Source organism: Macaca thibetana, chromosome 10 (assembly GCF_024542745.1).
Source record: "Macaca thibetana thibetana isolate TM-01 chromosome 10, ASM2454274v1, whole genome shotgun sequence".
Classification (NCBI taxonomy): Eukaryota; Metazoa; Chordata; class Mammalia; order Primates; family Cercopithecidae; genus Macaca; species Macaca thibetana.
In genome coordinates, this window is record NC_065587.1 from 62,114,804 (window position 1) to 62,137,093 (window position 22,290).

The 22,290-nt window shown below is 41.5% G+C and overlaps 2 protein-coding genes across 2 annotated transcripts in view; both read right to left on the minus strand.

Annotated features, from left to right (window-relative positions):
* Positions 1-22,290, minus strand: part of VSTM2L (V-set and transmembrane domain containing 2 like) — a 381,776-nt gene that overhangs the window by 169,935 nt on the left and 189,551 nt on the right. The gene's annotated exons all lie outside the window — the stretch shown is intronic.
* The window catches only part of CTNNBL1 (catenin beta like 1), a 225,823-nt gene that overhangs the window by 96,609 nt on the left and 106,924 nt on the right, over positions 1-22,290 (minus strand). Inside the window, exons 6-8 of the mRNA XM_050807117.1 lie at positions 17,024-17,119; positions 9,394-9,487; positions 6,652-6,743 (exon numbers count right to left, since the gene is read on the minus strand). Of these exons, the coding sequence (XP_050663074.1) occupies positions 6,652-6,743; positions 9,394-9,487; positions 17,024-17,119 (282 nt within the window). The remainder of the gene's footprint in view (positions 1-6,651; positions 6,744-9,393; positions 9,488-17,023; positions 17,120-22,290) is intronic.

Sequence of the window (22,290 nt, forward strand, 5' to 3'; positions counted from 1 at the left end):
AGAATTCCTGGTTCCGCAGAAAATCTCCACCTTCTGCTGTAAGACACGACTAAGAGTTTCCAATCTACCCAAAGTAAGTTTTTAAAAACCAGACTGATAACTTCATCATTTTTTAATTAAAACGTAAGTTCTGACTGACAAATTGACATGAAGGAAGAATCTAATCAGGAAACCAAAATGATGAGGCCTGATAACTCCCCAACGCTGAGCTCTGCAATGCTTCAGAACCTAAAAGCAGTACCAGCTGGGAAGCAGCTTGGCGAGAGGAGGTGGCTTCAGAGATGCCAAGGCCCAATGCTCACAGGCTCTCCCACGTGGTTCCCATGTGGTTTGAGCAACACCATTTCCTCTCTCTGGGATTCTTTCTTTACCTGTAAACTGGGGATAACTGCACCCTCTTGGCAGGGTTGTGAGGATTAGAAATAATGTATGTGGTCAGGCCCAGTGGCTCACACCTATAATCCCAGCACTTTGGGAAGCTGAGGTGGGAGGATCACTTGAGCCCAGGAGTTCAAGACCAGCCTGGGCAACATAGTGAGACCCCATCTCTAAAAAAAAAACACAAATATTAGCCAGGTGTGGTGGTGTGTACCTGAAATTCCAGCTACTTGGGAGGCTGAGGTTGGAAAATCACTTGGGCCTGGTAGGTTGAGGCTGCAGTGAGCAGTGATGGTACCAATGCACTCCAGCCTGGCCAACAGTGTGAGACGCTGCCTTAAAAAAAAAAAAAAGAAAGAAAGAGAGGGACAGAAAGAAAGGAAAAGAAGAAAAAGAAAGGAAGGAAAGAAGGTTCTAGAAAAACACTTTAGCATGTAGTGAGCAGTCAATACATGAAACTCATATCAGATGGTGAAAACTTAGTGATGATGATGATGATGATGACAACCAGATGTTTTAATCTGGTAGAAAAGAAATAGAAGAAATTAGGCCAGGTGGGAAGAAAGGAAAGTAATCTTTCCTGTCTAGCCAAAGACAAAACTTACAAAGGATATTTTATTTCTGTTTAAATCTCAACCAGAGATTGCACAATACCAAACCGCCAAATTTCAAAGACATTTAATCAAAATTAGGAGAAAGGAGATTTTACTTAGCAGGTATAGTCTCTTGGATTTTGCAAAGTTAATCAGCGGGACTTGGAACTTGTAGGGCTCTCTTCTATCCAGGAGCCTGGCTCTCTTAAATCTTTCAGCTGTCAGAGTAATTATAGAGTCATGCATAGGTTTGTACTCAGCATGTACTAGCCTTGAATAAAATTAAACTTCACCTTTTTGGGAGCTGCTGCTTTTCTGGAAAGTACAAAACAATTATGCTACCACCCACAGCCAGAAGCTGCAGGTTATATCTGTAGCTCACCTTTGGTACCTGGAACACATGGGGCAGGTTCAGACATATCCACAGTACTGTAGAATTGTCAAAGCAGATTGTGCCCTACAAAATCCCAACCTCTGGTCATACAGGCTAAGAACTTTAGCATCAACCAGTTGTACATAAAATACAACTTAACTGAATGCTGCAACTGTTTCTGAAGCATTGGTTTAACTGGGTAACAAGAGGTAATCTTAATTTTGTTTTTTTAGAAAAGAAAAAAAACACTTGGTTTTGCTGTTATTTTCAATAGTATGTAATATCCTAATAAGCTTGTATTCCCCATTAAAAACATTAATGGTGATGCAGCATCTCTCACACTACTGTTATCTACGTACCTGTTAATCCATTTAATGTAATCATCTGCAGTGGTTTTTATCCTCATTAGAATAAATTAGTGAGGTTTGATTTGTTGGATGAAGAGATCCATGAATATCTCTATATACTGCTAGGCTACCATACAAAAAGGAGAAATCCAACACTACAATGCTGTCACCAATGTGTCACTCACTTAAGAATTACTCAAGGATTACTGAATAAATATGGGATGATCAGTCAAATTGCAAGGTTTTATCAAGTAATCTAGACATAAGTACTCTACTTTAGCTTACATCAGAATCACCTTGAGGGCTTATTAAAACACAGACTGGGCCAGGCGCGGTGGCTTACACCTGTAATCCCAGCACTTTGGGAGGCCAAGGAGGGTGGATCAAGAGGTCAGGAGATCAAGACCATCCTGGCTAACACGGTGAAACTCCATCTCTACTAAAAATACAAAAAAATAGCTGGGTGTGGTGGCAGGCACCTGTAGTCCCAAGCTACTCAGGTGGCTGAGGCAGGAGAATGGCGTGAACCCGGGAGGCGGAGCTTGCAGTGACCCAAGATTGCACCGCTGCACTCCAGCCTGGGTGACAGAGCAAGACTCCGTCTCAAAAAACAACAACAACAACAAAAACAAAAACACAGACTACCAGGCTCCACTCCAACTTTGCAGATTCAGTGGGTCTGGGTGGACCCAAGAATGTGCACTTCTAACAAGGTGCTAGGTGATGCTGATGCTCCTGGTTGGGAAACACAGTTTGAGAACAGCTGGGAGGAGATACAGATATGACATAGACACAGTCCTTGTAATTATAAAATTTAGAGATATTTGGAGAAAGAAAATCAGCACACATAAGAATATTCAAGTTGGCCAGGTGATGGAGTCATCTCCACTTTACAGATGGAGAGAAGATTCTCCAAGAGCGTCACACAGTTGCGGGTAGATGCTAGAACCCAGACAGGCTAACTCTCGCAAGAGAACCCACTGGAAAAAGATGAAGGGGTTGATTTTTTTATAAAAGAAAGTGGGCAGTATAGGCTGGGGGCAAAGTACTATGGAAAGGGGGCATAAAGAAAATTCTGGAGGCTTGGGTCTTAATCCTAGTTCTATCTCTAACTAGCTACAGGGGTTTGGGCAAGGCACTTAATATCGACAGGTCTCAATTTTAAATTTTTTATCTACAACAGAACTTACAGATTTCCTTTTAGTTCTAAAAGTGAAGATTAGGGATTTAAGCTGTTTCATGAAGGGTGTGTAAAATTTAGAAATACGAATGGAAGAGAGGAGCCAGTCATTCCTGATAGAATCAGGAGCAGGAACAAAGCCAGACACAGAGGTCAAGATAATTTTGACCTTTGCAGAGCAGGGGATAGGTTTAAAAATAAAAAAAAAAGGAATCTAAAAGGTAACAAAGGCCAATGTTTCAAAACTGAAAAATGAACAGGTCAAACTGGGCCAGGGTAAGAGGCAGAGAAGGTGGGATCTGATGTAGAAGGCACAGCATCACTCCAGGTAAGTTTCTGAATGGGGAATGGCATAGTGAAAATGGAGTTTTAAATTAGTCTCCAGAGTAAAATGGTTAACAAGAAGGTCCACATTTCCAGAGACAAGTGGATCTTAGTGAGAGTTGTACATTAGAATCATATGTGTTTGAAACATTTCTAAAATATACCAAAGACAGCGACTGAGACAGTAGGTCTAGGGTACAGCGTGGGAATCTATTTTTTCAGTTCCACTGGTGATCTTAATACAAACCCCCAGCTGAAACCCACTGCTATAACATCTTTACAATTTAAAAGCATTCTCATATTTGATTTCACAAGAACCTTGTGAGATTGGAAGGGCAGGGAGTATGATCCCCATTTTTCAAAGGAGAAAACAGGCCAGAAAAGTTAAGAGGCCATTACCCACAGCTACACAGCTAGTAAGTGAAAGTCAGGATCTGGGTCCAGGACTCACTAAGAGTCACCATGATGTTGAAGAGAGTGAAGATTATAACAAGTACTTCCCTAGATTATGAGAAATAAGAGCAAGGCATTGTTGTGAAGGACATGCCCTCTTGCTGGCCTCACTCTTTAGCAGGACTTTATTTCATTAACTAATTAATGAAAGAATTAATTAAGCCTGGGCAGCACAGTTTTCTTCTAAAAGCACTTGCTTACCAGTAAAAAACCCAAATAGCATTTTGATGTTTAAATATCCCTAAAAGCTTGAAAACTGTTTCAGAGACAGCAACATGGCTATTTACGCCCTGAGGATCACACCAATGCAGTGCCTACGTGGCAAGAGTCAATAGTTTGCTAAACTAGCAAATGGGCCCCTTCATTATGATCATAAGGGTAATGGCATCCAAGTCAAACACTCAAAAGTCAATTTCCCTTCCAATGTTACCAATTAAAAAAAAAAAAGACTCTGGGAAGTTTCACCAACTTTCAAAAGGCAGAAGGTCTGACATTCTAGTTTAATGAAGATCCCTGAACGAGTATTAAGTCTCAAGTAACTTGGAAAAATCTGTCCTGACATAACAGAGACCAAAAAAAAAAAAAGATTGAATTATTTTGTATATTTTAAGGTTGCGTCCCTAACCTGTGGTTACTCCCCCAACAACTCAGCTCCCTGACATCTACGCCACCCCCTTAAAACTCAGTGCTCTACTTTCCTCTCCTCCACTTGTTGCTCCCAAAACATCTCAAGGTTTTGGGAGGATAAAAACGTGTTGAATACTGAGGAAAGAAGAAACTGAGTTTAGAGAGATGTAAAGGAAATAAAATGAGAAACAAGTCTAGTTCTAAAACCAAAGGATATTTAGACTCAAGAGAGGAGGTCAAAAGGAAGTTGCAAATGACAATGCACAAATTAACTACTTGCTGGATGCAAGACTGAAAGGCAAGAGGGATGGGGGTTGGAGGGAGTTACAGTTTACTGACCTCTGCTAGGCAAATGTGCCCATACCCACTAATGGTAGCAGCTGGGCTAGCTGAGCATCCTTGGGCCAATATATTATGTAAATCAAGGCTAAAGATTTAATGGGAACAAATGGTTGAATAAACACGATTGGAAAAGACTAGAGTGTCAGAAATGGAGAAAACCAAGGAGCATATGATATCTTAGGCAGAACCTTCTCCTTTAGCCCTGCCAAGACCGTGCAGGACAAATCTGACCTGATACAGCCCAGACTTTCTGGATGTTTATGACACTCTGAAGCAGAGCAAAGCCATTAATTAGAGCATGACTTTAGCTACAAACAAGTGCCTCCTTCTCACCAAAATGTTGGGATCCTTGCCTGCCTGAGGACCATTTCAGTAGCATATAAGCAGTTCCAAACTGCCTCCCATCACACCTTTGGTTAAAACTGTTCTGAGAGGAGCTCTTGCCTCTTCTTTCCCCCACTGACTCTATTAGACAGTACTAACTGTTAAAAAGACAATCACAAGGACTATGCTAAGAAGGAAAGATAATGAACAATCCAAGAGAAATATGGACAAAGAATATAAACATGAAGCTAAAAGACATGAATACAAATGGCTAATCAACAAGAAGCCAACACACTTCACTTGATTTTAAAATTACAAATTAAAATAATACCAGTTTTCACCATCAGATTAGCTAGAAGCAGAGGGAAACAGATAACTCTAAATCAATGGGGCAGCTGATCTATCAGTGGGATGTGATAAATCAGTGGGAATAATTTTGCAATACTACAAAAAATGTTAATGTGCATAGCCTTTGGCCTATCAATTCTACTTCTATGAATTTATTATACAGATAAACTGAGACAAATGTGTATTTTTAAAAGTTTGTATATAGTAGTCCCCCCCTTATCTGTGGGGGATAGGATCCAAGGCCCCCAGTGGATACCTGAAACTACAGATAAATTCTATATTTACTATGTTTTTTCCTATATATGTACCTATAATAAAGTTTAACTTATAGGCCAGGCACAGTGTTTCACACCTGTAATCCCAGCACTCTGGGAGACCGAGGCGGGTGGATCACTTGAGATCAGGAGTTTGAGAGCAGCCTGGCCAACATGGTGAAACTCCATCTCTACTAAAAATACAAAAATTAGCCAGGCGTGGTGGCGCACACCTGTAATCCCAGCTACTTGGGAGGCTGAGGCAGGAGAATCACCTTAACCCAGGAGGCAGAGGTTGCAGTGAGCTGAGATCACGCCACTGCACTCCACCCTGGGCAACAGAGTGAGTGAGACTTAGTTTCAAAAAAAAAAAAAAAAGTTTAATTTATAAATTAGGCACAGTAAGAGATTAACAACAATAATAAAATAGAACTATTATAACAACATACTGTAATAAAAGTTTTGTGAATGTGGTCTCTCTCTCAAAATACCTTTTAGTATATACTATACTTACCTGTTTTCAGACCATGGTTAACTGTGAGTAACTAAAACGCGGAACGCAAAACCACAGATAAGAGGGGACTACTGTATTCACAGCTGCACTGTTGATAACAGTACAAACTTACCAGTGGGAATGATGAGATTAATGTTGGTACATCTGTGTGGTGGAATATTAACTAGGCAACAATTAGTTCAGTGAGAAAATCAACTTGCATAAGAAAATATTATATAATTCTGTTTGTGAAACACACACTCTCTTACGTACACAGAAAATTTCTGGGAAAATGGATATGATATTGTTAACAGTGACTGCCTCTGGGAAGTGGAACTACAAGGGATCAGCAGAGGGGATCTTTTCAGTTTTATACCTTCTATATCACATGAATTTGTATTTATAACATGTTTGTATTTTCAGAGGTACTAAGACTATTTTCAAAGCCTCTTGTTTTAAAACAAACAAAAATGGAGAAGAAAGAAGCAAGAGGTACCAGAAGCTTCCCAAACTAGATCATATGGCCCAGCATAACAGTCTATGCCAATAACCCAGCATCAATCACGCCCAGAGCAAAGATAGGTGTGAGCTGCAGTTCCCCACAGCCAAACTCACCTTCAGCCTCTTCAACAGCCACTGTAGAAGACCCTGCTGGGCACCGTCTGTACACATCTCAGGCCGGAACTCAGCCATGTTTTCCACAATAGCTGAAGGGAGACAGACACCAGTCATTTGGGAGGACAACTTTGTTTCTGTCTGCAACAAGCTTGCTTCCCATGACAGGCATGTTATTCCTCTCCCCACTTCCCTGCATTCCTCCCAGCCAGATGCTGGGTTGTCATTTTCAGATTAACCAGGGAGTTGCTGTGGTTTTCTTCTTCCAGTTATGCTATAAGTAAAACTCATAACTGAAAATGGTGGAACTCACAAAAGGGCTAAGTGATAGATTTTCTATGCTAATAGGGAACACTAGAGCAGAACACACAAAAGGGTGGATATCTGCCTAAGAAGTTTCACCCAGTCCCAAATGAGTGCCAGAAACCCATAACCAAAGAGACAGGGAGCTAGGCAAAAGCCTTAAAATCAGGGGCTGGTGAACTCAGAGTCTCTCCCTTTCCTGATTCATCCATTTGCAGTTCTACTTCCCTGCATCAGGTGGAAGCAAGAATATTGCAAAGCAGGCAAGCATGGTCTTTTCAATTGAACAAAATAACATGCACAAGGGGAAAGGTCATGCTGGCAGAGGTAACTCCCAGGTACTAGGAAGCAAATATATATGGTCCAGCTATCTACTACAACAGCCAAAGTGTTGCTTAATAGAAAAATTAAAAATTAGGAGGAAAAAAAAGTTATTGCATGACTATGATACTGAAAAGGAGAACTTTTTTTTTAAATCACCTGGAGTCGTTAATATCAAACGGTTTCATTTCTTTCAGCCCCCCTTCCACTCCATATCCTGGAATATGTTACTATCATGAAACAGCTACACTTTTGTGTCCCCTAAGCACAATACCCAGAACACACTGGGTGTGAATTTTGAAGAAGAAAGGGCTGAAGAAATCACCACACCTCCTATCTTCTTTCTCACTCCTTTGCCCACATCAGCCTCCACAGTGGCAAGTTAAAGGATGACCAGGCAGGGGAAGCACGAAGCTGTGGGAGCAGAGGAGTAATGAAACCCTGAGAGATGAAGAGCACTACGACACCCTGAATTACTTTCTGCCATTTCCTACAAAAATCAACTCATTCGTTTTAATCTTCCATGCCTTTATCCTATTCTTCTGCTTATATTTTAGATGGTTTCCTATTGTTCACTTGAACAAAATCCAAGCTTCCTGCCATGGTTTACAAGGTCTTCCATTATCTGGACAAACTTACTCCTCCAGGTCCATCTCCCACCTCTGACTGTCACAGGCCATTTCCAGTCTTTCCTCAAATCCCAGCCCCATTCATGACTTTGCAAATGATCCTCCCCTGCCTGAAGGCCCTTGTCCCACTCCTCCACCTGTCAAAATGCACCTGTCTTCATATTCAGCCACAGTCACGCACAGGAGCTAGCTGCTCCTGTACAGCAGTTTGGAGGCTCTTCTTCATTCCCACAGTGCTTTTCACTGACTCCTATGATACCATATGTCACCCAGCATTGTCTTTCCTTTCTTTTCAAGGCTCACCTGTCTGTCTGTCCTGTCAGGAGCAGGACCATGCCTACTTCACCATCATCTACCCTAGCACCTAGCACAGTGCCTGGCAAACACCAGGCACTCAATAAGCGAGAGAGAGGGAAGAATCTCCTGAGCTGTTAGTAGCTGGCCAAGCTGCAAAAAGATCTCTGTAGACTGGCAGGCTGGTACTTTTTATTAACAGACAGTCAGTAGTCAGTTAACAGACTTTTGATACAGCAAAATCCAGCATTCTGCTAACAAATGGCAATGCCAAATTCTGGCTCTAGACTACAGCCAACCCAAATTACAGAGTGTTGTGTTCCTCCTCTTCCCCCCAGGTGCCCATCTTTCCCCTTCTTTATGATAATCCTCAAGGAAAAGAGTCCAGAACTACAATAGAAATACGTGGTACACAAAGGAGCTAAAAATAAAAATCTCATCTCATCAAATTTTCTGCTTCCACTGGGCCTCGTTCATTTCTCAAGCTCTGCTTACAGATATGTCATCTCTGGTTTTATAAGACTGACCAGTAATAAAGAGGGCTACCCCCAAAACACAATTTTAAATAGGATATTGGTTCAACAACTTTACAAAAGGAAAGACTGGGGAGATTCAAGGAGGAGAAGGAAGAGGAGAAATACTACGGAGGAATCATTTTAAATGAAAATCTGATGTAGGGACAGTCAAGTAGTAGCAATATTTCAACTCACAGTTTACATGGTAGTCTATACCTAAGAAGAGAAAGAAACACTAACTCTTTTTCAAATAAAATGTCCTACAAAGGTACAGAGCGGTCCAAAAGTTTGCAGTTCCATTGAAGGAAAGTGATAAGAAAAACCAACTTAAAATGATTTAAAATGTTTAAATATACACATTCCAAAGGAAACAAAATTAACCAGCATAGACTTCATCCTAACTTTTGGAGGCAAAGGCCTGCTAACCAGAGCCAGCGGTTTCTGACTAGGAAGGTTACCTACTTAGTGGATTTCTGCTTTTATTACCTACAAGCCAAACCAAAGCTGCAGTTATATGAAATTTACACAAAGGTCTTCATTTCTGAGAAGGCAGTTTGGGAGCAGAAGGAAGGAAAACACTCCTGCTATTGACTATATTATGAAGAAGGAAGGGAAATGAGCACAAAGCCCCAAAACAAACACAAAGCAACTCGGGCAATGGCAAGCACCCTTCCTCTCACCCAGAGTGTTGTGGACGCCATCTGCCTCCTCTTTCACAGACTCATCCAGGCGCTCCAGATTCTGTACCAGCAGTGCTACCACCTGCCCATCCACCTGCAAGAACAGCGAAGCAAAAGGAGAGAGGGATGTTACAAAATGGTCCCCAAAATGTTCCCGTTCCCATACTTACTTCTCCACTATTTGAATGAACAAAGTGAGTAAAAAAGCAGCAATGTATGGTTTACAAGGTGCTCTCCCATCCCATTATCTCTTTTAAGTCTTAAAGTGACCCTGAGGTAAGTAGAAGGCAGGCATCATTATCTCTAACTTCAGATGAGTCAACTGGAGCTCAAGGAGACAAAGTAAAATCCAAGGTTAAAAGGTTGGTGAGTGACAGTGTTAGCACTTGAACACAGACCATCTGAAACCAAGCCCTGTGCTCTTTCTCCTTCTCTGCGGTACTTAGACAACTCACGAGAATGCCATCTTAAGCAAAACACATTTCTAGGCCAATGCACCAAAAGATGTTTCGCTGGAATGTTCACCAGTCACATTTTATGTTGACCTCAAAACATTCCTGTTTCCTTGCTAAGCTTTTATGAAACTACTACTTATAAAGAATTTATAGTTCCCTCTTAAAAGGAATAATCAACACAATAAAATATCTTCTATTTGTATGACATGGGGTGCACAGAAAGCTACTGCATTTCCCTTAATGGAGTCAGACATGTTGAGACAGATAGGAAACTTTCAGTAGCCACACCATATAGCTGATGTTCAAGACGTTAGTGACTCAGCCAAGACCACACAGCTATGGAGCAGTGGAGGCAAAGGCAAAAACCTGGCTTCCTTCTCCTTAGGTGAAATGATGCTTTTACTACTTCATGCTACCTCCTGTGCACAATCTGTGTCCTAGGGAGACTGCCCTTAGGTAGCCCTGAGGCACACCAAGGAAGATAACTAAGGAAACACCTAGTTTTCTGTCATCAAGAAGGGATGATCCATCTGGTAACGGATTCTTAAGCACAGCCAATAAGTAAAGCCACCTGAAGACACGGTCTGCTGCATATCTGTGTCATCCTCCCTCTCAGTGTTTCAGTTTCCTCACTTATGAAATGGGGATAAGTTCTAAAGAGTAAATGAAAATATGTGACAGGCCTTACCCTAGGTCTAGTTCATGGCAGCTGCTCAAAGAATCAAGTAGAAGGTTTGAATCTAGCCCTTTACCCTGTTGATACCTGATTATTCACTGTTCCTCTCTTCCACTGGCTAAGAAAAAGCCAAGTTCCTGAAAGGCAGGCACCTTGCTTCATTCATCTTTCTATATCCTAAGTCTACTACAATGCTATATACAGCAGATACTCAGTAAATCTTGCTAAATTTAAATAAACTGATGGAACACATAGTTTGTGCGCTGTAATTGCTCCATTTATCCTCATGTAATTCTCACATCTTTCACAGGCGAGAAAGTAAAGGCTCTGAGAGGTTAATTAGTCTGACTGAAGTCACAAAGCTGGTGGCAGAAGTGCCCAACTCCAACTCTACTTTTTCCCATAATCCCCCATTATTTCAATGAGGGGAGAGAATGAGGGAGAAAAAAGAAGGAAATGATCTCATCCAACCAAATACTTCCGGAGCCCTTGCATGTAAAGTATTCTATAGACACAATTCAAACCGAGCTTGAGGAGGCAAGCAATGGCAGGCGGCATAGATCTTGAAACATGGACTCTTTACTCTGTCTGGGTGAGATGTAAGGGAAATATGTGGACAAGGGAAACGTGAAATTATTGACTAATTTGTGATACCTGAATCACAAATGAATTAGATTTTTCTAGGCTCTCCTTTACGCCGTGGTGTGAGGAACAAGGAGGGGATACTATTTGAAGAAACACTGATGCCAGATTTGAGAGCCTGTAAATACAGGAAAGTGCTGTTTTCCCATCTTGTGCCAAGAGCTATACAATCTTGCTCTCAAATCTCATAGCCAGCAAAAGCTTCACTAAAGAAATCCACTACAATGTTTTCCTTAATTAACTGGACAATTTGAGTATGTAAGAGAAAACAGAAAAACATCTGGGGGAAAAATATGAACCATGTCACAGTATGTTTTTCCCTAAATCACCCTGATTGACTTATAATCTCCCTGAATCCTAAAGCAGCAGACACCACTACTCCACTGGGTACCACCCTGCTTGCCAGTTCTGCAAACTGCTTCACCAATTTCAATTGCTTATTGCCGCTTTATCTGCATTATTTTTCCCCCTTTCTTTGATTCTTAGTTATGTTTCCCATCTCTGCTGTTTAGAAGGTGGTGGGGACACTGTCAGTGAGCAATGCGTTTAAGTCCTAGAGCTGAATGGTTATGGATAACAGGCCTCCGGCTAGAGGAAAATCTTTTTTCTTGCTATGGAAATCCAACCCCTTTTTAAGCTTGCAAACTGTGAAACTTTATGTTTAGTTGGGTTAAGTGCAATTTTATCTGATTGCAGGAAGGCCAAAAGCAGTCAAAATACATTTAGCTCAGAAAAACCTTCAAAAAATATTTATATTATGCATGGCTCTGGATATCACTGAGTAAAAGTACAAATTAGCATTCGGATCTATTCCCTCTAGCCCCTTGGGCCTACGTTCAATTTTCTGGACCTGTGACAAAGTCTGAAACTAAAAACAAATCCTGCTTAGGGATTAAAGCATCAGCTGGAGAACCCTTGCCTTGGAAATCAGGACTGTCTTGGGTGTGATGTTTTCTGATAAGTCATTTGTTATTTCTGATTGTTAGCAGGCCTCCCAAACAATATTCCGGGAGGTCCTACTGAGATAAAGTTCAAGGGCACGATCAGACATTATCTTCCACTTGACCAAAGAGGGTGGATATAAGAGAAAAGGAAGAAATAAAAGAGACAGATGAGAGGGTTTGAAGGAGGATTCTTTTTCTATCTGGTACAATCTGCCAATAAGCTTTCTCAAGAGTTAGACTGGGGTTCTTCTGCCTACTAAGAGTTTCAGAAATTTCATATTTAAAAAACAGTAATAACAATAAAACCCATACCCACTGAATCTTGATCAAACAAGTTTTGAGAATAATACAGTAACATGGTCATAACGCAAAACTCAGGCCTTTTGTATCCGAGCTGTAACTTTTCAGCTTCCATTCTTGCCCCTCCAGTCCATTATCCACACAGCGGCTAGAAGCCCTGTTTAAAACGCTGGTCAGGCTATGATACCACTCCCCTGCTTACATCCTCCAATTACTTCCCTTCACCCTGGCAATGCCACCCAACCTCTTCACCAAGGCCCACAGAGCCCAGTGTGGTCTGGCCCTGACTCTGTGTTCTCCCTTCACCCCAGCTGTACATTCACAAGACTGGCCCCTTCTCTGTTCCTTGAATATGTCAAACTCAGTCTTGCCTTATGTCTTTTGCCCTTTTCCCATCCTGCTCTTGAACATTCTGAATGGCTGGTTTCTTCCAGAACTCAGGCCTTGCCTGACTATTTAATCCAACCTGACTTCCCAGCCACTCTATCTCACATCACTCTATTTTAATTCTCTTAAACAGGGAACCACTCTCTGATAGTTTTCTTGTCTATGTATCTACTGTTTCTCCCTACGCTCATACCATGTAAGCTCCACAAAAACAGAGGCTTTGTCAGGCTTGCTCACAGCTATACACCTGGTTCCCAGAATCAGGAACACATCAAGTGCTCGATAAACATTTAGTGAACAAATGAACAAATGAATTTTGCTTTGGAACAAATACAGATGAAGGTGAGAACATGAATGGAAATGGGAAGGAATAAGATCCAGGAATTTTCATAGTAAGTACCCTTACAGCAACATAAACCTGGCCAACCTCAGTCTCACCTGGGCAGCACAAATCCATCGCCAACCAAGTCCAAGGCAAACCGAGATGGGGCTTCAAAGTTTAACATCTCAGTAGGGTTAACTGAGTGCAGGAATGGGTATGGAGGGACTTCCCTGGAAGTCCACATCAAAGCGACTTTTGTGGAACTCTATAAAGAGTTTCTGTAAAGCAAATGCTGGCTCCTAGACACTGGCCAGCTACACCACCCAGCCACACTTCATCTCCATAGGCTGGGACACCTCCATATGCTCTCATATCAAAGGCCCCCTTCAGAGGCCATTGCTGATACCTGCAGCTCTGCAGCCCTTCCTGATTATTCCATCAGAAGTGAGCGTTCCCTCCTCTTGGTGTCCACAGAAGCATGCCTCTCATAGCTGTTTTCAATGTTCTGCCTTGTATTATCATTACTTATTTCTTCCTTTTTAAAAAAAAAAAAATAAACAAAAACTAAAGCTCTATCCTCTCATGTCTTATTTAGGCCCACCCCACCTAAATGTGGTTTTATTGAGTGTTTGTTCAAAATGTTTTTGAAATGTTTTTTAAACTGAAAAAAATGTTTGTTGAACTCAATATTCACAGACATCTTACTGTGTGGCAGATGACACATACAATTTTAACCTGACATTTGCTAAGTGCTTAATATCTGCCAGGCATAGTACCTTTATAATGATAATGGTCAACATTTATCAGGTGTTTACCCTGTGCCAGACTGTTCTAAAGACTTATTAAATATCTCACTTGTTCCTCGCTTTGGTACTGTATGATAGGCACTACTGTTATCTCCATTTTACAGAAAAAGAAACAGTGTGGAGAGGTTAGTAACTTTCCCAAGGACACAGAATTGGTAAGTGACAAAGCCACTGCTCTGACCACTGCCCTGATGGGGATCACCCCTCAGGAAGGACAAACTTATAAAGAGACGTCTATAATCCAATGTGACAAGTGCCAGGATGTACAAAGTGCTAGAACAACACATCCTGCTGAGGTGATGAGGCTGGAAAAAACTCAAAAGGGAAGAGATAAAGTTTAAGTCAGGCCTCACAGGATGAGAGGTAGTATCCCAGGTAGCCCCAGAGAAGCAAGGCTAGGCAAGCGGAAGGCAAAGCATGAGCAAAGGCATGGGACTACCTAGCACATGGCAAGTTTTGGGACTGGCAAGTAGAAAAATGACTGTAATTTAATCATCACTCTCAAGAAGTCCAGAGTCATCTGTGGAGAGGTAAGCCAGAGAATTGCCATCAAAGCAATATACCCTCTTGTTTACCACTCTTCAGAAAAGAGTCCATTTTCCAAGCTACCAGATCAACTTGTTACAAAGCACAAATATTTGCCTTTTGTGTAAGTAACAACAGTAGATATGAACCAAATTTTAAAACCCTGAAGATCCCTGAGAATGCCAGGACAGCGTTCTTTCCCCACAAATGTGCTATCCTATTGCTTAGGACTTCCAACTGGGAAAAAGACCAAAGCAATAACTGCAAACTGCACACCACAATAAATTCTGCCACATGCCCTCTAGCCTCTGCTCATGCAATTCCAGGCCTCAGATATTGGCCCCAAATTAAAACTACAAAGACAACTCAACCCTTGTAATATGAGAGTACTTATCAAATTTCTTCCCGAATGCAGCACAAGAGTAAAAAAAGTAAATGGAAGAACACCGCCAGTTCTGTTCTCTGATATTTACTGATGACTTCTGACTGGTTGCAGACAAGCAAATAATCTACTGGAGTCCAGGAATGTTCAATGCTTGTGATTCCTACCAGCCCCACCAGGATAAACCTGTAAGAGTCAAAATCTTAAACTAATATGATAATAATAAAGACTAAACTAAACAAACAGAACATCCTGCATAGCAGTTACCTAATGGCTCCCCAGACTGAGGGTGAACTGTTTCTTTCCAAACAAACAATAAAATCTGCCAAGATGCAGTTTTTGTCGGTGGGCTTGGCAACATGGAAAAAACAAAGGGGACTTTTGTGTGAATTGCTGTTTCTGGGTACGTTTTACATGCAACAGCCAGACTAGCTGTTCCTCTCTCGTCTTCCCTATTCAGACAGGCAAAGGATGGTAATTAAAATCAGCCCAGGGACCTGGCAGGAAGGCTCATTCAGAGCCATGTAATTAACCTCTGGAAGGTAAGACTGCACAACGACACTGCGGGGACACAGAGTAGGAGCAAGTGCCACAGTCTTTCCTCAGATGCCCCTCAAAACAAAAGGACTTCCCAACATCATCCTTTTCTTTCTGCACAGTGGTTCAAAGGAAAAATAAAGGCCCTGAATTCTATAAAAGTAGCAGTTTGCTCTCTAAAGGAGCCTGAAAGAAAAATGGCCATAGAAATTTTCATTATACTCAGTCATAAATGGCCCTGCTGGACTCCAGCCTCACTCCCTGTAAGAGCCAGTTCTTCATAACCAGTGGGTTCACAACCCCTTCATTCACACCAAATGCCAGCAGCGAGCACGGCACATGGGAAATTTCTAGTGTCGAGACCATTATGAGAAAGGGTGAGGAGGGGGTGGGCAGTGTAGCAGTGGGTTTTGAGATCATCTGGGACCCCGGGCCCAGCCATTCTGATTCAGTGGGTCTTGGGTAGGACTAGAAAGTAGCCAAACAAGCACCCCAGGTGCTTCTAATACAAGTGGCTGTAGTGATCTTTGATAAACTGCTAACTGAATCAAAACCAATACCAACATCCTTACCAGAGAGAAAAGACAAGAGAAGACAACAGAAGGAAGAACAACCCACAGAGCCTTGAGGAAGGATACAGCTCTGCAGGTGGACAGAGCTCCACAGGTGGTATCAGGGTAGGGGCTGGACTAGATGCACTTCTGCCACTGGCCAGCTGGGGTGCCTTTTCAGCTTTGTGGCCCTCTCTGATCACCAGTGAACTAGGAAATCTAGGGCGGTGGAAACAGAATTGTGGTGGGGATCAGAACATGCAGGCTCTTTTTTCAGCTGTCACAGGACTGGCTGAGCAACCCAGTGGGAGTCTTCACTTCTGCAGCTGGGTTTCCTCGCATGTAAGGCAGTTCGACTTTCTGGCACCTGGCCACAGCTGCACCTCACAGACCAGCTCCTCTGGGTTGGCTGCTGCGTGGATCACTAGCTGAGGAATATTCTGAGGCCTGGCCTAAGGCTCCTCAAAAGACTGCAGACATCGACTGCCCTGTCTTCTACAGGCAGGGAAAGACATTCTGGCCTCAATGAGCCATAAGGTTTATTCTCATTTTTAACATTCTCCAATTCCTCTCTGATGACCTATTTGTAAAATAAGTAATAATACCTGTTCTCACTGGCACTTGGGATTAGAAAGTCCAGATGAGAAAAACATTTGTGAAACTCTTTGTAAAAAGGTCAGTAGCAACAAAAGACAGGAGGAAAGAAAGGGGCAGAAAATATAGAGTCTAGGAGACCACGGGTTCAAATCCTGGCTGTGTGACCACGGGCCATTTGTTTGGCCTCTCTAAGCCACAGCTTCATGGCTGTATATGGGAATAGCAGCAATAATGCCAATGTGAAAGGATGTGGTGAGAAGAATGAGAAATGGCCCTGCCCACTGCAGAGACTTAATGAGGGCGAGGCCTCTGCCTGACACAGTTTCAAAGCATAAAGCACTGCCCCAGTCATATCTCTACTTTTTCACTCTCCTTATTCACTCCGGTCTCGCCACAGACCAGCGTCACTGTGGAGTTCCACCTGGTACCCACTCTCAGAGACGATGGTGGTGGTAATGCCAACAACTTATACAAACCTGCAAAACCCCAGAGGATGTGTAACTTACCAGAGCATCGATAAGCACTTCTGCTCCCTCTTCACTCTCATGGAGGGTGTCTATATCTGTTAATTCCTGAAGCAAATCGACCACGGCTATGGACACATGTGAAAAATGTTAAGGGTATAACACACACACTGAAACGCTACCGATATTTTTCTTCCCTTCTGTTTCCTTCTCAATTGCTTTATCACCATTTACCTTTAACAGACTCCGGTTTTATTAACATCTCTTCAACAGGGTTCTACCCACAGTGGGTATTCATTAAATGTTAACTGACTCACTCGGTCTCTTTCCTTATGCTGCCTTCCTCGCTGCTTAGTCCATAGGTTCACTGAATTTTCACAGATTTCAAAATTTTAAATAGATCACCTGGGAAGTCACTTTTCCAGTGAGAAATAGGCCAACACCCTCAACCTCATCTCGTAATTTAAATTCTTGAAACTCAGTATAATCTTAACTACCTTGTACAGTTCACCTTCGAAGGCAGTAATCATTTCTAAGAGGTGGCTGATGTTCACCAAGGAGTCTTCAGAGATCAGGACATGACATAATTGGTTGAAAACAAAGGGAAAAATTTATATGGAATTGGGCTAGTCCCCATCAACCTCTGTCCCCTCAAATGTCACACTGCTATGAATATAAAAGGAAGAATAGAGAATTTAAAACTGTGCAAAAATAGGAAAAGGAAAGGGAAGTACAGGGCCAGGCACAGTGGCTCATGCCTATAATAACACCCAGCATTTTGGGAGGCCAAGGCAAGAGGACCGCTTGAGCTCAGGAGTTTGAAACCAGCCTGGGCAACACAGTGAGACCTTGTCTCTACTAAACATTTAGGAAAAAAAAAAAAAAATGAGCCAGGAGTGGTGGCACATGCCTAACGTCCCAGCTAGTTGGGAGGCTAAGGCAGCAGGCTTGCTTGAGTTCAGGAGATCAAGGCTGCAGTGAGCTATGATCACGTCACTGCACTCCAGCCTGGGAAACAGAGTGAGACCCTGTCTCAAAGGAATAAAGAAAAAAAGAGAGAGAGAGAAAAGAAAAGAAAGGGAAGTATAAAGAAAGGGAAACATGAAGGAGAGAGTTATATTTGGAAACTGGTGGCAGAACTAAACTTATAACTAAGCTTCCTTTCCCTCACCTGAAAACTCTCTATCTCTCTCTCTTTCTCTCTCTCTCTCTCTCTCACACACACACACACACACACAGGTGCACACACACACAACGGGGGGGGGGGGGGGGAGAGAGAGAGAGAGAAACAGATACCTTGCTCCAGCAAACTGCATTTATTGAATGCCCATGATGACTAAAGCACTGAACATGATAAAGGCCAATCCATTCTTCATTCTGGGCCTCAGTTTCCTCATCTGTAAAATGAGAAAGATAGATAATCTAAAACAATTTTAAAAACCATACACCACAGGCAATAACCAACATGTAACAAATGAAGAATACACACGGACAATATGAACCACATGTGTCCTGAAAAGGAGCAATCAGATGCAGCTGGGGAATTAGTAATGACTTGCTAGAAGAAGACTGCTCAGAAAACAGGCAACTAAAAATATGAGGACAGGCAGACTAGAAGGTAAAACCACGGGAATAAAAGCAGAGAGACTGGAATGTACAAAGGCATTTGAAAAGAAGAAAGGATTGGAGGAGAGGGGAGGGAAGTGGAAAGGGGAGAGAAAATTGTAACTAGCTGAAGAAAATAATATTTTGAAAGAATAAGCTAAAAGCTGTGTGCAGGATGCATTAAAGCACGGTGAGCGTGAGGGATGGGGGTGGCACACAGGAGCCACCACGTGGAAAGCATGTGTGGGTAGTTGTGGGAGCCAGGCCTGAAGGAGAAAGGCCTATTCCAAAGCTACCACATACAAAAGAATCCTGAAGATTCAACAAAGGTCAGAATCAGGGCAGTTTTACTAAAAAGAAAAAATAAAAGATGCAGAACATATGAACAAAAATGACAGGACCTGCTAGCTGATGACTGATGTTCTGGGTATTATATGCAGTCTTTTGCTGAAAGAAAAATTACTTGAAGGTTTGCTTTACTCATCTCTAACTGACCAGCTGACCATCATGAATATGTAATTAAGCTTTCTGTGTCTTACTCCTTCACTCTTAAAGGTGATATTTACCCAAAACTTAATATGAGCAAAGAGCTTAAAGGTCTTTGGACAAAAATCCTTCATGCTTAACATCTTCATCTAAAAAATAATCAGAAAGCTGTTGACAGAGTCAACATATGTGCCTGATATAGAGTAAACTGAAACATACAAATTATTTGAATCAATTATAATAAAAAACAGCAAAAATAACCAGGCTACCAAACTAACCCCTAGAAACCCTAGAGCTACCCTTGACTAGTAAGAATTAGTAGTTCTCCCTCTCTAAAATTAAAATAGTCATCATCATAATAGCCGCCATTTTTAAAAGTCACAGCATCATGTCTGGTGCTATGCTACTGGAATTCTTTCAGCAGCATTATAAGGTTCGGTGCAAGCACTATTTAACAGATAAGAAAGGTAAAGCTAGCAGTTGTTAAGTTCTCTGGCCTGTGGTGGCTCATGCCTATAATTCCAGCACTTTGGGAGGCCAAGGTGGGCAGATCATTTGAGGTCAGAAGTTCAAGACCAGTCTGGCCAATATGGTGAAACCCTGTCTCTACTAAAAATACAAAAATTAGCCAGGTATGGTGGCACATGCCTGTAATCCCAGCTACTCAAGAGGCTGAGGAAGGAGAATTGTTTGAACCCAGGAGGTGGAAGCTACAATGAGCTGAGACTGTGCCACTGCCCTCCAGCCTGGGTGACAGAGCGAGACCCTGTCTCAAAAAAAAAAAGTTATCTAAAGGTCACTGCAATAGTAAGGGAGAAATGTTAGGTCCACCTGATTTCAATAACAACGCTATTGCCAACTATATTTCATATTAATGCACAAGGGGATATACACTCAGTTTAAATATGGCTACATTCAGGTAAATTCTAGCTATTGACCCTGCTGTAACCACAGAGAAAAGAACTATCATTTAATTCCACCATAAATTAGTAAAAGACTCAGGGAAAAGAATAAAATGTTAACACCTCCCCACTCTTCCAAGAAACTCCCATATTTATTCTCTTGAAAAGTTCATAATCCATTCAAAAGCTTATTTAATACATATGGCAACATTCACCTAAATCCATCCATCCATCCATCCATCCATCCATCCATCCATCCATCCACCCACCCATCCATCCATCCATCCCCTCACTGTGGAGTCAGATGTCTACAGGACAACTGAGCTGGGCACGGTTGCTTATGCCTGCAATCCCAGCACTTTGGGAGGCCAAGGTGGGAGGACTGCCTGAGTCCAGGAGTTTGAAACCAGCCTGGGCAACATAGTGAGACCCTGTCTCTATTTAAAAAAAAAAAAAAAAAGCAAATAAATAAGTGTCTATAGAACAAGGATCTAAATCAGGCATGCAATAATGCAATAAGTAGTGTTATCTTTATATCTCTTGAATAACAGCATGAATGATTAAATACTTATTAACTTGTATGTGATGATTATTAAGCAATAGCCTCAAAAAGATAAGTGAAGTATATCTAAAAGATGAACAGATGAAGAGTCAAAGCAGGCTTGAGGACAAGGGTCATGTCATATTCATCTTTGCCTCACATCTTTAATGATCTGAATGATCCCAAAATTATCACCAGCCATGTAATCTTGTGCAAGCCCCTTTATTTCCTTAGAGCTTAATTTCCTCATCTGTAAAATTGGGGTAATAGTCTCTGCCCAGCCTCTTCCACTGAGTAGCTATAAGGAATAAATGAGATCAGGTATGTCAAAGGCCAAGGAAGTTAAAATACTCAAGAAATGTAAAAGCACTATAATACAGATTGTTAGTCAAGTCTTCCCACAGAATGCCCAAAGCCCTCACTATTGCCTTCATTTTTCCAAAAGCCTCTAAAATCTAAAGTTTAAGCTAACAACAGCATGGTCCCCCCTTTTTGGGTCACAATGGGTTGGAAGATCTAATTTTATATTTCAGCTATGCCACAGAGATTCAGATTGATCAAGTCCTTTATCAGCCTTTCAGGTCTTGTGGGCAAGATATCACATTTTTCTTTGATTATTCTTATACCACGCTCACAAATGTGTCACATGAAACCTAGAAACTTAAAAAATAAGAAACATTTTAGACAAAGGTGATTTTATAGAAAAGCATAAATGGCTTTTCCAGGAAAACTTGTTTCTTATCATGTTTCAATGGATATCTACTTGCCTACTTTCCTGCCTCAGTTGAGAAGTCAAATAAGAAATCAGCTACCTACCAGGCCTGGTAAACATCTCATCAATCCTACCACTAACTGATTTTATATAAATTCCCAACTTTCACAAAATAGCATTTTAGCAAGGCAGTAATAAGTCTGTAATTGCCATCATCAACTCCTGGGTAATATAATATGACCCAGAAGACAGAGGTCATTTGAAGACCAGAAAGAGGAATGAGAATCAAAACTAAAGACAGACAAACTCTCAATCTTGATGAGAAAATTCAGCATGGTTGGCCATCCCTCCAGCATTTCTTCACAAGCAGACTCTGGGCATGGGTGATAGGTTTTTCCACTGTAGTTACAATTTCATTTCACAAGGTAAAAGGCTCTTCTGTCCAAGTATAATAGGAAAAGAGAGAGCCTGTCTCCCTGCGAATTACTAAAACACAGTTTTTGATAGCCTATTTTGTCATGTCGAGTAGAAAGGCCACCCACGCACTCCCTCTGTACCTGTCCACTACTGGGGCAATAAGTTAGTGTAATAACAGGTAAAGCAGAAAAGACCAGCTGGGCACAAAATGGTCCATAACACAATGGCTCTTGGAAAAAAAGAGTGGTGTTTACTTCTATTTTTTGGCTCTGGATATTTGTTTTGGGGTCATATCCCACTTAGAGTCTTGGCACAGAAACTAAGCATTAATCTCATTAATCTCCAATGAGATGAGTCCACAAGGAACAAAGTTATGAAAAAAACAACAAAGAAAGAGAAATAAGATGTATTAAGCAGATGGCTTTTTAAAAGTCATTTCAAAAAAGCTTTCTTAAGACAAATAAACCAGTATAGATTCAGAGAATATAACTGTTAATGCAATAAATGTGAGCTTTTTAAAAAATTCTCTTTTCTTTAAGTTCTAGACTAGGACAGTAATTAGATATAGCTCAATTAATGCAGATGAATTTCAAAACAGACAAAATGGTCTTTTTCTCCTTCAAAAGCAGCTGGCACAAAGCTACCT